The following is a 15,707-nucleotide window of genomic DNA, read 5'->3' on the forward strand; positions in this document are numbered from 1 at the left end:
AGTCCAGCCATGATGGATAACTGACTGGCTGTGGGTCTGCAGTGATTATAGAAATGAGACGCCTATCCAGCCTCTTTCACCCGTTTTGGGCCGACTGGATGAAAAAGTGTGGCTGTCTGAATCGATCACCTCACCTGTTCAAAAAGAAGTCCATACCTCATCCACACAACACTGATCCTCTTGACTGAGGCCATGGGTTGGGGAACAGGAATTTGATGAATATAGAGACAAGAGGATCTCCTCCTACCATACTTGACTAGTAGGCACTGCTATCCTCTAGTACTGACAGATGCTGTGATAGCGATAGTCTAGATTAGTCTAAATGAATAAATGTAAATTGTTGTTGATGGTGAAAATAATGGATAATGTCAGTCCTCCAGGAAGAGAAGATCATCAGATAATTAATGAGGTAAAAGAACAAGCTAGTCAAAATTAGCTTTAACAAGAAATTCAATTAAAATATTAAAATGAGTATATAATGGTAGTTATAAGCTAGCCATACAGAGGGATTGATGTGTTTTGCACTTGCACAAACTTGCTAAATTAATTTGTATTGAAAATCTTTCAACCAACCTTTTTCATGTCATACTTACAGCTGCATTCTGGTTGTGTTTGTGGGCCTATGGCGTTGGCTGCATAAATAAGGTACTTTGCTGGCAGAGATCAAGGAAAGAGCAGCAGAAATTTATTTAACTAAAATCTGACAACTCATCAGTTTAGCATGCACTTCGGAAACCAGTGAATGAAAAAGGAAATCTCACTTTCCTGTTTTTCAGTGTGAGAAGCATTTCACAGTGCAGTCAGTGCAATGTTTCACCCTTCAAATTAACCAGTGTCCCCCCCTTCAATTAATCTTGGTTACAATTTGGTTTAATTTCTGTCAAACGTTTTCACTCCGCTATAAAGATAGGTAGCAGTATATGCTGTGGTTTCTTGTATAAATTAAACAGAAAGACCATGGTTGCCTGGGGTGGTTGACAAGCAACATCAGTATAAAATCATTAGCACTGAGGTTGCAATAGTGAACAAAATGACCTGACTTTTATTCAATTACTGATGGATGTAGGCACATACCTTAAAAGAAGATAATCTACTGACATATATGAAGACTTGATACATGATTAACATTTACATCAAAGGTGAAATTATACCTGAATATATATTGATTCACATAGATCTGTGTTTATTTATGGCTTTTATATTAAATGCATGGTTTGGACCACTGATGGCTTCATGAAGTAGATTGTGCAACTAACCAAATGTAGGTATAGGCTGCATTATCAATACAGGAAGTCCTACCCAGTGTTTGACTGTATGGCAGTCGTTTGGTCCCTTGTCCGGGGGGGCACTACAATTTCAGGCTGCAGTTCGTGTCCACATAACGGCGCAATGTGTCTTTAAAAGGTTGAACTGCAGGCGAGGGTTTCACTGCCTAATTGTTTTCCTTGTCGTTACCTTACGCAGTAGTACCACGAAGTAGGCATCCAAAGGGAGCATCCTGCACCATGGACGTCGTCACCATACCAAAGCCGTGGAAATTATTTCTAAAGGAAAAAAATATTTTTCTTTTATGCCTTTTCCTTTTAAACCATGTCTCCAAAATGAATGCAGAGGACAGTGGAATGGAAGAACTTGCCACCGAGAAAGAGGCAGAGGAAAGTCATCGGCAGGACAGCGTGAATTTATTGACATTCATTTTATTGCTGACATTAACTATTTTAACCATCTGGCTTTTCAAACATAGAAGAGTCCGTTTTCTTCACGAAACTGGCCTGGCGATGATATACGGTGAGACATTAGCTAGCTAGAGCAAGCACATTATCGAAACCTTAAGCTCTCCAATGAATGAGCCTGTCTAGCCTGCTAGGTGCAAAGCTAAATGTAATTGTGCTTAGGGTTATTTACAGCATACTTCTCAGGCACAAATTAGGCTAATAGTCTAACATTATCAAAGCATTGTGATGACTCTGTGTAGGCCTATCTATATTTCATACTGATATATATATAGCTCTAACGAATCTCCACACGCACGATGCTCGAGTACTCCGTGTGGTAGCCTTAGGACCGCTTAATTTCTGGAATGTACCAGCGGCTACAATGTAACATTTTTGTATAGTATAGCGCATCATTTTAACCATTTGATTCATCTCAGAGAAGCGTAAAGTGGTGACCATTTTGCTTCGATCTACTTGATGCTAGTTGTGTTCCAATGACCAGCTCGATGCAAGTCAGATTTTGTCATTTGGATAGATGCCACGAGCTCACTAGCCCTGTTCAACTGCAGTTAGTCAACTAAGGTCAGTCAACCTCATCCAGGACTGTCACCAAACTGACTACGAGTCCCTCGCCCTACGTATTAATCATTAGTAAACACACAGGCCCGTAGATGTTTTTGGGTCACCTGACTTCCATTTGATGTCAGGTGAGACTTTGTAGCCCACTCGGTGGCTCAGCCCTGTTAATAGAAGTCAGTGATGTTGTGTAGGCTAGTCTAGCAGTTGATCGAGAACCATGGATTACTATAACTCTGTGTTGGGCAGACTACTAGCTTCCACACACACAACTTCATTGTGTCTAAAAACAACAGGTTATTTCCAGCATCATAGCACACTTGTTTATAAATGTGTTAAATGTGTAGGCCTATAATTTGCATATAAAAGTGATCTTGGGGTCGTTTTTATTCAGTAGATTAAAAAAAAAAATGTTTTAGTAGGCACTCAAATATCCTGGTTTTAGAATTATTCAGCTATATTGACTTGGTATGTGTATTTCACTAGATAGGGCAGTTCTAGACTCGAGTTGCCATTCCTATGTGTTGCCGCAGGTTATAAAAAAGGCAGTGATCTCTGTGTGGTGGACTCGGGCTTTGGACTCGGCAGGCAACATCTGAGCCCTGTGATGGGGAGCAGGCGTCAGTTGTAGGCCAGGACTGTGACTGTTGCCTTATCAGTGTGTCATGTCTCTGTGACGGTTACTTTACCAGTGACCCATGCCATGTGGATCAGGAGGAAATCACATGCTTAACAGTGCGATGCCACGACAGAGCCTTGTCATCACAGTTCTGTCTTTTTATTATAGTTATGGATGTCCTTTGCTTTATCAGCTAGGAAACAGGAATAGAACATATTTGATCTGGGGAAAAAAAACTTGTATTATTTTTCATACAAATCTTTTCACGTTTACAAAATTGTCTCCAGAAACACGTGTAAGTGGCAGAGTTGTAAAGTGTCACTGAAGATTGCTTTTCAGATTTTTAGAAACTGAACACTGCACAATCTCTGTCTCTACCACCGGCTGTGACGTGTAGAGATGCTGTGTAATGGAGATCATTACCTCTCTTACGGGCTGCGTGTGATTCAGCATGTGAAGTGAGCCCTTGTTTTTCAGCTCTTAAAGAAAACTGCTGCCCAGCTGTACGTTTTTTGAAGTTTTTTTTTCTTTGCAGCTTATTAAGACAGAGTATCTTGGACGAGTCCTGGGAGGTCAGCAAGTCTCTTTTTCCTGTGCACAGTGCACTGCTGACGAGCGGAGCTTCCCTCAGGTGTCTGACTTTAGAGGGTGACACACCTGACCTCAGGTCAAAATCGAGCAACTCAAAGGTCAAAATCCAGATGGCCTTTTTGCAGATTCACAGAAAACTTTGTGGATACATTGTTCTGCCTAATGTTTGTGTTTAGTGGAATTGTGTGTAGTCATTGGTATTTCAGCAATGTCATCATCACAAGTAGTCCTTGTCCCAGCACAAACAAGGTTCATTAGAGGAGGGTTTATGGGATGTAACAGGCAGGTTTTGTTTTTGTTTATTTTGCATGGAGGCTATTGATAATTGCTAAAGTATCATTTAGACCAGTGTTTTTCAACCACTGTGCCGGGGCACACTAGTGTGCCGTGAGAGATCATCAGGTGTGCCGCAGAAAATTACCCAAATGTCACTCACTGGTCCAGAAAAGCAACTGTTGCATCAAAGAATTTATAACCACATGCTCTCATTGATTGTATGATTTCACTATTTGTGGTATGCAGGCATTGTACAACGGGGCCCCATATCCAGTATTCACAGAATCATCACATATCCAGTTCATAACAACAATTAAATTAGATATAGTCGCCTACTAATGAAACAGAGGGCGCTTGTTTTATTGAGCGGGTCTTGCATAGAAGCCATAATAAGGCCATATCTGTGTATTATTTGAAATTTTAGGCTATGGTATGTTTATTTTTTCTTCACACAGGATGTTAGTGTGCCGTGGGACATTTTAAGTGTCAAAAGTGTGCCGTGGCACAAAAAAGGTTGAAAAACACTGATTTAGACCATGTCTTAAAAACATAATATTCATATTGTATTGAAATGTTTACCATAACATTAACTAAGTGCATGTTATTTAAGGCCTTGTATTGTGTTGTCTTGTGTTGGGACTTTACCACTAACAGATACTCAGTCTGCATAGAATGCACATGGCCAGTGCCATCCGGCTCTACTGAAAAGGATGTGATGTTTAGAGAGGCATGTTGGTCCTTCTTTATGTAGTGCCCTAGGCAAGCACTTAACAGTTAACGTTGTGTTCTGTGGAGTGGGTAAGGCATATCAAACAGCATGTTCAGAGAGAATCGTGCACTTGGCAATGGCAGCTAAAGAAGTTGCCCATGTCAATCACGCCAGTAGCCTCCACTGTCTATCAGCTTAGAAGAAGCACTTACTACAAATATGCATGTTAAGCTTATTGACCCCCTCATCTTTCTCACTGCCCTCTGAAATTTCCATTTAATGGTTGATGAGGACTTGTCAGTCAGCCAGACTTAAAATACATTTGAACTTTAGTGGCTGAACCTTTTTGTGCGGCAGTCTTCCCAAGCATCTTTAGATCTTAACAGCTATTCACTTACCTACAGTACACAACCTCAGCTAGTTATAACATTTACGGCTCAGTTTGCACATTGTGTTTACAGACACTTCGAAGATATGGTGGGCCCATTTCTGACATATAATATCCATAGCCTACTTGCTTGGCCACTGATTGTGAACAGACTAATGGCGTCCTACGAATAATGCTTTGATTGGGTTGTTTTCCGCCCTGCCAATAGCCTGAATAGGACTGGCCTGGCTGATATGTTATCATTTCTATGCATGTGTACACAGTACTCTGTCAGCTTATCTGGGAAGGCCCGTTGTACTCCTCTGCAGCTCATTAACTAATGATTGTTCGCGGCAATGCTGACTTTGAATGCAGGTTTTTATTGCGGCCCTTTTTGTTTTTGCAATATTCTGTTCCTGTTCTGTTTATTTGGTAGGTTTTTATTGTGAGCTTGGATCAATACCCAAATCTTTTCTTTTGAGAGGCAAGTGTTATGACTGTTTCTCACCAAAGTGCAGTCAAGATACTCAAATGGCATTTGTGTATGACGTAGGTTGTTGCTCACCCACCCCGAGGACAAGTGTGATGATGTCAGAAGTTGCGTGCGTCTCTCGATGAGCCATTCCCGAATTTAGCGGTCTGGAGCTAAGGCCTTAGCTGTTCCCCCAGTAGCTTGTAGTCTGTGGTTGGGGGAGCTTTGTGCATTCAGCTGTGTGCAGTTTGCCAGCCCAAAACAGAAGCATGCTTGTGGACCCTGTGACCTACATGTGGAGGTTCTCATTTTGGGTGCAGCAGTCTTCTGGTCTAGAATGCTAAGAGCACACTTCAGTCAGTATGTTACTGCAGAGTGCAGACACATTCGTGTGAATAACTAGTACTTTGTTTGCTCTAGTAGATCCTCTTGTAAATGGAGTTACGGGTTTTTGACAAAGTGTCCATTCAGTCATAAACTGTTACAATGATAGGAGGTATGTTTGCTAGCAGTCCATCACAAACCCTATGTTGTGTCCAAGTTGGCTTTGTAGAGTTGCCGATACTGGTCAAGTGGAAAATGGCATAGTTGTGGTTAATTTAGAAGGACTTTATTTGCTTTGTCCATTGTAAAGCAGTTTGTAATGAATGGTGGAGTACATTGCAAAAAACCTGGTCGTGGATTTTGTAGTGACCTAATCTTTACCTTTGTAATGCTCTTTTTTTTTATCGTCTCCCTGTGAACACAGAAGCCACTTTGTGACTGCCAGTCACTGCCATTTAACATTTACAAATTTTTTCACCCTCTCTCTCACACACTGCCTCTCACTCATTCTTTTTTTCTCTATCTTTCTCTCTCATCCTCTGTCTCTTCTATATATCTCTCTCTCTCTCTTTTTCTCTTCTCTCTCTCTTGCACACCCCCAATCTCTTTCCATCTCCCCACCTCTCTATGTCTCCCTCCCTGTGCACTCCTCTCTGGTCTTATCTCTTTGAGATGCGTAGCACATGCTCACTTCCTCTGCTCAGCGTCCAGAGTGCCGCTGGGAAATGGCTGTGACTGTGTGTGTGTGTGTGTGTGTGTGTGTGTGTGTGTGTGTGTGTGTGTGTGTGTGTGTGTGTGTGTGTGTGTGTGTGTGTGTGTGTGTGTGTGTGTGTGTGTGTGTGTGTGTGTGTGTGTGTGTGTGTGTGTGTGTGTGTGTGTGTGTGTGTGTGTGTGTGTGTGTGTGTGTGTGTGTGTGTGGTGGGGTTATTTGGGGTTGATGTATGTGAGAAATATTTCACTGTGTGTGTCTGTCCCTAAATCAGCACTGTACAAAGGCATTACAATTCCAGCTCTAGAATGGCAGAACGATGACCAAATGACCTGAATCTGTTTTTAGTACTGCTGAAATAATTCCTCAAAAGTATTTAAGGGCAGAAAACTATGAGTGTGGCAGCAAGTTATAAAGCCTTTGGGGATCTGTAGTAGCTGCTCATGCCTTTTTGAGATTACAACTTGTGTTCTTAGTTGATCTGTTGATGATAATGTTTTCCCCCTAGGTCATTCTAGGTCACAATACTCTTGCTAATAATATTCTGGGCACATACTTTACCGTAACTCTTCAAAATGTTTGTGTTATCAGAGACTTTGTGTTGTGTTTAAGAAATCCTATGAAATGTCTTAGGCCTTCCCAACAACTCTCACCTTCCCAACACCTGATCCTCTTTCCTCAGAGTTCCTTCTTAGTTTTCTCATTTTTATGTTTCTTTTCATGAAACAGAATTGGGTGTGATCTATGGTCTAGTAGTAAGTGGAAAAAATAAAGAGAAGTGGTTAGGCTTTGGTTGTACTGCACACACAGGTGTTATTTGGCTTCTCTCTAGCCAACACCCCCCACCCCACTCGTCTCACTCAAGAGCAGAGTCTGTGTATCAGGTAACTGTAGGGACTAGCTGGTACTTCCCACTCCCGGTAGCTAGTTGGTTTCTGTCTATGTCCTGTGAGAGAGATGGGCGTTTTTGTACTTTCCATCACAGAGCTGCTCGTTAGTGATTGATGAGCTGATATGATGGCCAGTCCAGACTGTGTGCATCCAGTGAAATGCACTACACACAGGTGGGGAACCAAGATGTAGATATTTTGTGAACAGCTGAATTTGTGTAAGGGAACTGAAACCAGGTTATATAAAACCAACCTTATTAAACAGAAAAACTGTAGGGTGTTGACTAGTATTACTTGTTAAATAGACAGAGTAGAATGCTTCAAAATAACTCCTAAAACAATTTGGCTGCATAAGCTTACAATACAGGCCCTGCCCTTCCAATTGCCATGACAGAGAAGAAAAGGTGTTGCGCTGTTGAGACTCGGCATTATCAATAAAGACTAGAAACGCATGAGTTAAAATTTTAAACATTACCAATACAGAAGCACCCGAGTTGTAGAGGGTCAGGCAAGACGATTACTTTCACCAGAGGCGGAGCTGCAACGGCACACGGTTGTTTTGAATGAAAGATAAAGGCTCGTCATCATTTCGGAGGTGGGAATTATCATAAAGATGACCATGCAGACAGAGAGACGTGGCCATGTCTGGGTAATAAACGGTGTAGATCATTGAATCTTTTGTGTTTGTGTTATGTTCCCTTTGTTAGCTTTTAGCAACAAGAAACATAGAAATGAAGACGATTACGTTACCTAAGAGAGGAAAAGTCAAATACTTGCATTCTTTTTTTGGAGTACTTTATTAATTGTCTGGTCCATGGAACACAACACTCTGTCTCTGGCTCACTGGGATTTTTTAAAAAGGCCTGTTTGGTCAAGGTCGCAGTGGTTTGGACTGAAGTGTTTGGGCTAGGGTGCTATGGCTAACCCAATTACGAATGGCCCACAAATGCTGATGCGTGCGTGCGTGTGTGTGTGTGTGTGTGCGCACGCGCGCGCGCAGGGATGTATCTGCAGTCACCTCTGTTTAACGGTGGGTGAGTGCAGAGCTGGCAGCTGTGCCACGTCTATGCTCCAGTGCCCACTGTAGCGTGGGGGATTTATGGGCTGTCACACAATCTCTCTCTCTCTCTCTTGCCACAGTTTCCTCTCCTTTTCACTTTGTGGCAGACACGTTGGTGGCTGATCAAGCCAGTTCTTGAACATCCTGTGGCAGTTTGTGCTAAAACAGTACCTTATCAGACAGACATCTACCTATCTACTTTTACTACAAGGCATGCACACTGAAGTCATCATGCCCTTGGTAGAGGCACATGTTAATAGATTATATTTAACAAACATTCCCAAATAATTCATATATTAATAGAAGTGATAACTTATAACTTCTGGTGTAATTTATCTTTACTAGTTTTTGTTGGTTGTTGTAACATTTGAATAAGTAGTGTACTATAAGCTGTATTATTTATGGCTCTCCTCACTTCTTGCCCATATCTCCACAAATATGCGATATGTTCAGGTGACGGCTCTGTCTTTCTGCATTCTTCAGTTTCTATAAAGTCTCAAAGTGTTGGGTACAGTCAGCCTTACTAACAGGGCCAAGCATCCCCCCCCCCAACACACACACACACACACACACACACACACATTTCAAACTCCTCTCTACTCACTTCTACCTTTTTCTGAAATAGCAAATGGCTGTGTCTCTTCTCTGTCTCTCTCTCTCTCTCTCTCTCTGCTCTTTCATTGTGATTCGCCTTTATGGAGTTCGTACAACTTGCAGTTAGTTGAAAGGTCTGAGCTCAGTGTGAGTCTGTCTCTTTTACCCTGATGTAACCTTAGAAGGTTCTCGCCAGTTCCCATCACCAGAGGGGCAGTAAGAGGCTACTGCTTAACAGGTGTGGTCCCTTTTAGCACCTTTGGGAATTGCAAGTGTGTATTCTAATGCTGTCACTCATTAAAAATTAATTTGGTGTGTAGTTAGACTCATACACTATGATAAATGTGTATGAGGCAAGTGTCAGCTGTTCGCATTGTAAATAAATGTGTGCTGTGATGATGATGATCGTCTGCTTTCACAATAGTAAAGCAGGATACTTGGATATAAACAGTGGTTAAAGTGGGATTTGGCAGGTGGGAAACCCTAAAATCCAGTTTCGGTGCAACGGGGAAACATGACTCACCGTTGGACAACATATTGAGTATCGGGGTGTAGCAATACTTTTTGGACAAGAATTGCTAGCTTCTTGGTCACCTCTGTACGCGAAAATTAACTCACCATTTATTTTAACAATATCATTGCGCTATATCGTTGGTATGAAAGAATATATTTATTATTAATTTATGTGAGGTGGCGGAACTGCGTTCCTCCCCGCCCCCTCCCCCCCCCACACACACACTTTAACCCCTGGATATAAATACATTTCTCATCCTCATCCTCACTTATCAGAAGTGCTTTTTCCTCAGAGAAGGTTGCAGATCACATCTGACAGCCCTAATCTGGCTTTGATCGGGACCGTTGTCGGGGGGAACGCCCAAATCGGGAAATACTAGAATGAGAGCAGGCTTCACTCAGTCTTATTTTGCAATTTTCAGAGTCAATTAATAGTAGAAAACAAGAAAAGGGATAAACAGATTCTTTTATTAAATCGTAGATGTTTATTCAAAGTGCAGCCATTCCTTGTTCTCTGTGGCCGTGCCCAGATCAAGCTAGCAGTGGACAGCCATACATTGATTATATACATTGTGTGAAACATCAGATAACATGTCCAAACATGGCCAAAATGAGGATGGTGGCATTTAAGGATGAGCCTCCTCCATGACCTAGCAATCCAGAAGCTAGCAATTCTTGTCCAAAAAGTATTGCTACACCCCAATACTCAATATGTTGTCCAACGGTGAGTCATGGTTCCCCGTTGCACCGACACTGGATTTTAGGGTTTCCCATACCTAGACCACCACCACACCTAGACCACCTCCACACCTAGACCACCTCCATACCTAGACCACCTCCATACCTCACCACCAAACATAGACCACCACCATACCTAGACCACCTCCATACCTCACCACCATACCTAGACCACCTCCACACCTAGACCACCTCCATACCTCACCACCATACCTAGACCACCTCCACACCTAGACCACCTCCACACCTGGACCACCTCCATACCTAGACCACCTCCATACCTCACCACCATACCTAGACCCCCTCCACACCTAGACCACCACCATACCTAGACCACCTCCACACCTAGACCACCTCCACACCTAGACCACCTCCATACCTAGACCACCTCCATACCTCACCACCATACCTAGACCACCTCCACACCTAGACCACCACCATACCTAGACCACCTCCACACCTAGACCACCTCCACACCTGGACCACCACCATACCTGGACCACCACCATACCTCACCACCAAACATAGACCATCACCATACCTAGACCACCTCCATATGTAGATCACCTCCATACTTAGACCACCATCATACCTAGACCATCTCCATACCTAGACCACCACCACCATACCTAGACCACCACCATACCTAGACCACCACCATACTTAGACCACAGGTGAAAAGAGCCTCTTGAAGACCCAACCCCTAAGGATCTCCTGAAGACCCAACTCTTCCGAGACTACCTCCTCTCCTAACACATCTAACAACCCAACACATCTAACAGGCACTTACCATACAGTTCTTTTCTTCTCTCCTTCTACTGCCTACAGTGGGGTGGTGGCGGTGGCCCAGAAAGCCCCTTGGTCTGAAATGAACTGCTCTTCTCTGGTGCAGATCGCCACAGGTCTATTCTGTGGTGTCTGAACCTTGTATGTATCTGTGTGTGTGTGTGTGTGTGTTTGGGGGGACAGGGGGGGGCGCTGTGTAAGAGAACAGCGAGTGGGTGCTGTTCTCAGAATCAGGTGGTGCATCTCCCTCGGTTACTAGAAAGAGTGTGACTGTGTTCTGAAGGCCATTCATTTTAACATTAGCCTGCTCCATGGGCTACACCCTGCCACCACAGCCTGGTTACTTGCAGTTCTTACTGGAAAGCACTCAGGGTGTGTGTGGGTGGGAGATGGTGCCTGGTGTGTTTGTGCTGCTGCATTAATATGTTCTCCAGGAGTCCAGTAGACCTGTTGGGGGGGATCATATTCAAAACTGCTTCCATTAAGTAATTATGCACTCTCTCATTTTTTTTCTCTCTCTCTCTCTCTCTCTCTCTCTCTCTCTCTCTCTCTCTCTCTCTCTCTCTCTCTCTCTCTCTCTCTCTCTCTCTCTCTCTCTCTCTCTCTCTCTCTCTCTCTACCTGCATCTGTCTATCCTGCCCTGTCACCTAAATTTCTCCCTCATTCTGTCGCTCTCTTTCCCTTCTCTCATTCTGTCTTTCCCTCTCTCCGACTCTCCTCTATTGTTCTGTCTCTGTATCTGTTTCTCTCTCCTCCACTCTGTTTATGCCTCTACATTATTCTGTCTTTCTTTCTTTCTCTCTAGCTCTCTATTTTACACATTGATTAATTAAAGGTTGTGTGGTTGTTCTTTGCACATTGTAATAAAGTATAATTAAAATCTCTCTCTCTCTTTATCTCTCTCTCTGCCCTTTCTCCCTTCCTCACCTCCTCTATGTCTTCTATCTTAGGTCTGTTGGTGGGGGTGATTCTGCGCTATGGCATCCCCTCCACCAGTTACCACCACAAGACGCCCCCTAGCTGCTCGCTGAAGGAGGGGCCCGTTTCCACGCTGCTGCTGAACGTCAGTGGCAAATTCTTTGAGTACACGCTCAAGGGTGAGATCAACTCGCACGACATCCACAATGTCGAGCAGAACGACATGCTGCGCAAGGTGGGTTCTGTGTGTGTGTGTGTGTGTGTGTGTGTGTGTGGGTGTGTGTGTGTGGGTGTGTGTTCAGATGAGTTTCATCATCTGATGATGCTCGTGGGGACACTGCAGGGTTTCAACCTCCTCCATCAGAAGGAGAGACTGCCTTGCTGTGCATGGCATGGGCAATGAGGTGTGTGGGGGGGAGGGTAGTTAAGGTTTTATTTTGTTCTTGACTGTCAAATGATTCCAAGGGGGGTAGTGCTAACACGTGGTTTAGCGACAAACCTCGGTAAGTTGGTTAACCCGGAGTAAGTAGTACACCTAAAAGAGGAGCTTTAAAGGTTTGCCACATGACAAACTGGGACTGTTGAGGAGGGCCGGACTCAAAATACCGAACTCAAGTCTGAACTCAATTCTGTTCAATTCTATTCTGTTCTTGTATAACATTAAGTAAATCTTATGGTTTTGTTTACTAGTCATAAGAACAGATGAAAATGTGAGGGAGACAAAGGAAAAACAGCAATATTTAATCTATGTCCAGTATTTAATCCTCATTCTCGAAAATGATTTTTTGACATTGACATTTTTTTCAGTTTTCAAAGACTGATATAAAAAAGTACTACAATATCTATATAATTAGGCTAGGTCATGAAAACGTGAAGGAGTCAGTACAACCGATAGGCCTGTGCCACCATTTCATCAACACTCAGCAATATTTCATCATTAAATCATTACCATCATTAAATTAACTCTATGCAGAATTAGACTACGAAAATGTGGAGCAGACAATAGTAGGCTGTCATTAGTTAATCAACATGCACAAAGAAAACTATTTTAAAAATGTAGGCTATGTTTTTGCTTTAACTTTATGCACATAACTGTGATTGGTGAACTCGCTCTGTGTGTTGAGCCGGCTGCTTCAAGCAACCTGTGGGTAGTAGCATCATACTAGTTTCCTAACATAAGCTTTGCAAATAAACTCAGACATATTTTGGTTACAATTACGGGGTTATCCGATTGTAAACTGTCTATCTGCCAGTAACGTTTTGAAATGAACACTTCGTATCGCCAACGAGCAGCAGTAGGAGGTTGTTCCAACAACCTTTGCGGTGGTGAGCGACGCAGACATGAGACACAAAACTTTGAAAGGTTTACGCCGACGTAAAGGCAACTGCATTGTGTCGACGCAGAAGCATAAATTCTATTCACCAGCACATCAGTGAGGGTGTTTACGTTGTATGCATCCACGCACAAATGTATGGGCGTACAAATAGCAGTCGCTTTCAAAATAAAAACAACGATATTGATTTGCATGCATTATCTCTATGCTAGGCTCTTGACTATTGTTCTTTCACGGACCTTACGCGGGCCGGTCAGGGAAAGCCCACGGGCCGGATGTGGCCCGCGGGCCGTATGTTGCCCATGTATGCCTTAGACAATAAAGCCATAGGGTTCTTGTATTAGGAGATTTACCACTTACACATAGTTTATTTAACCCAGGGTTGACATATTTGGAATACCCCACAGCTCTTATGGAATGTGTGTACTGTATATGTTTTTGTTTGCTTCTCTGCGATATTCTATGGAAATTATTTTTTTGTGATGGAAACAAATGGATTACACGGTTAACACCCCTTAATAACAATAAATATTCATGTTTCGCTTTTGACTCTGTACCCTTTTAATCTTTATGTAATGTTTTTACTATGCTAGTTGACACAGGCCTGACATGAATACTTGCTGTTGCAGGTAACCTTTGATCCGGAAGTATTCTTCAACATTCTGCTGCCTCCAATCATTTTCCATGCTGGATATAGCCTCAAGAAGGTACGTCATGCCATTCATTCCAAGGTTGTCTTTTTATAGGTGCTCGACAAATTTGTGTTTCTTGATTCATGTGATTTGATTTCCTTTACTGCTTTAGACGACAGCCATTTTTCATTCTTCAGAAGTGAATGATTTCCCTATTACTTGACCTTACTTATGTAAAAAGTAATTGATGCTGACAATGTTAATCCATTCATGTCGATGGTATGTAGCCTGTATGATCGAGTTTCATATTAGAAGGCCAAGCTGCTCATTTAGGAAATCTCTCATTGGTGGTACATGCTGCATACGGCAGCATACTGACCAGTTGTTGAGCAGGCTGCGTGCCAATAGGCATTTGGGGATTCGACTTGATGTAGCCGCCTGCAGCCATCTTAAGCTGACTGCATAACGTGATTATTTTGTGAGATTCTGAGATGTTTTCAACCATGACGTATGCACAATTCCTGTTTGAAAACGTATCAGAATCTCAGAAATAATCACGTTATGCAGTCAGCTTAAGACGGCTGCAGGCGGCTACACAAAGTCGAATCCCCCTATTAGTTGGGTCTCCAGAGGAAGTCATCATCAGATGTCTTTCACTTCCTGTGTTGTGTTAGTATGGCACACTAACCTTTTCTTCATTGTAATAAAGTGACTAGTATAGTTCCACTGGATTGAACTTTGTAGTGTTGTTGGTCGTGTGATGCATGATGTCACATCATTGTTGCGCAATGTGTTGGCTAATCAAAGACGGTACCATTTACAGATGAAGTTTTGGTTTGACGTGAAATAATGTTAACCAAAGCAAGCATTATGTGAATGATCTCCCAGGCCCAGTGAACACCATTTTGCGCTTGTTGTAATGTATGGAGTTTGCATCTTTATTCAGGAGGGGATCAACCAATGAATGAGCGGTATTATTCCTTCTCATGACCTCTTATCCAGTGGCTTACAGCATTGGCCAAGCTCCTTTATGATATAATAATAGGGCACTCAGGAAAGCTGGTTATGTCACTAGGTGGTGGACGCAGGAGAGTAAGTGTCTGAGAGAGAGAGAGAGAGAGAGAGAAAGAGAATGTATTCTGTGTAGTAGTGAGCGTAATCCAACGTTCCGCTACAAAGTCAGCCAGCAGTGATGACCTCGTGTGATTGCAAGAGGGAAGGCTCCGCATGCAACGCCGCTGGTCCATTTAATTTGAGGAAGAGCTCTCCTTTGGTCAGCAGAAAACTGCTGAGGAGTAAAACCTGCTTAGTTGTTATATTTCAGCCCCTATCGCAGTGGAAGACCACAAAATCGGCAGGGCAAGCACTGTTTTTCAACACATCAGTGTCTTTTCTAGTCAATCTGTGTCTAGGTGTGTATTTAAATAAGTGCTGCTGTTTATAACCTCTTTGAGTTGTTTAAGTGTAGTGATTGTGCATTCCAGAGATTTCCGTAAGAGTTGCGTAAGTTGCTGACAGAGCAGAGGGCCCTCTTATGAAACCAGGAGTGCGTCCAGAACGAGAAGAGAGAATTATTACCTTTCTGCTGAACATCCACTGTCTCTCTCTCTCACTCTCTCTCTCTATCTTTTTCTCTCTCTCTCTCTTTCTCTCTCTCTCTCTCTCTCTCTCTCTCTCTCTCTCTCTCTCTCTTTCTCTCTCTCCCTCCCCAAGCCTGCCTCCCTGACTGTGTTCCAGTAAGGGAAGTGGGGGTTGATGTAGCTGGGCCATAATTCTCCTCAGATGTTTTCCTTCTTCCTCAGCTGCGTTCCCCTGTTGACACAGGGGCAGCTGTTAGCCTACATCCACCAGATGTATGTCGAGTGAATGCAACACTCTCGAAAC

At 42.9% G+C, this 15,707-nt stretch overlaps 1 protein-coding gene across 1 annotated transcript in view; it reads left to right on the top strand.

The window, feature by feature from the left end:
* The first annotated feature begins 1,360 nt into the window (after window positions 1-1,360).
* slc9a7 (solute carrier family 9 member 7) overlaps window positions 1,361-15,707 on the top strand; it is a 51,882-nt gene continuing 37,535 nt past the window's right edge. Inside the window, exons 1-3 of the mRNA XM_076278554.1 lie at window positions 1,361-1,788; window positions 11,890-12,092; window positions 13,821-13,898. Coding sequence (XP_076134669.1) covers window positions 1,506-1,788; window positions 11,890-12,092; window positions 13,821-13,898 — 564 coding nt within the window. The 5' untranslated portion in view covers window positions 1,361-1,505. The remainder of the gene's footprint in view (window positions 1,789-11,889; window positions 12,093-13,820; window positions 13,899-15,707) is intronic.

The sequence above is a fragment of the Alosa pseudoharengus genome, unplaced genomic scaffold (assembly GCF_046254945.1).
Source record: "Alosa pseudoharengus isolate Yale_2024_CS ecotype anadromous, Long Island Sound unplaced genomic scaffold, YU_APseudo_1.1 YU_APseudo_1.1_scf_11, whole genome shotgun sequence".
Lineage (NCBI taxonomy): Eukaryota > Metazoa > Chordata > Actinopteri > Clupeiformes > Clupeidae > Alosa > Alosa pseudoharengus.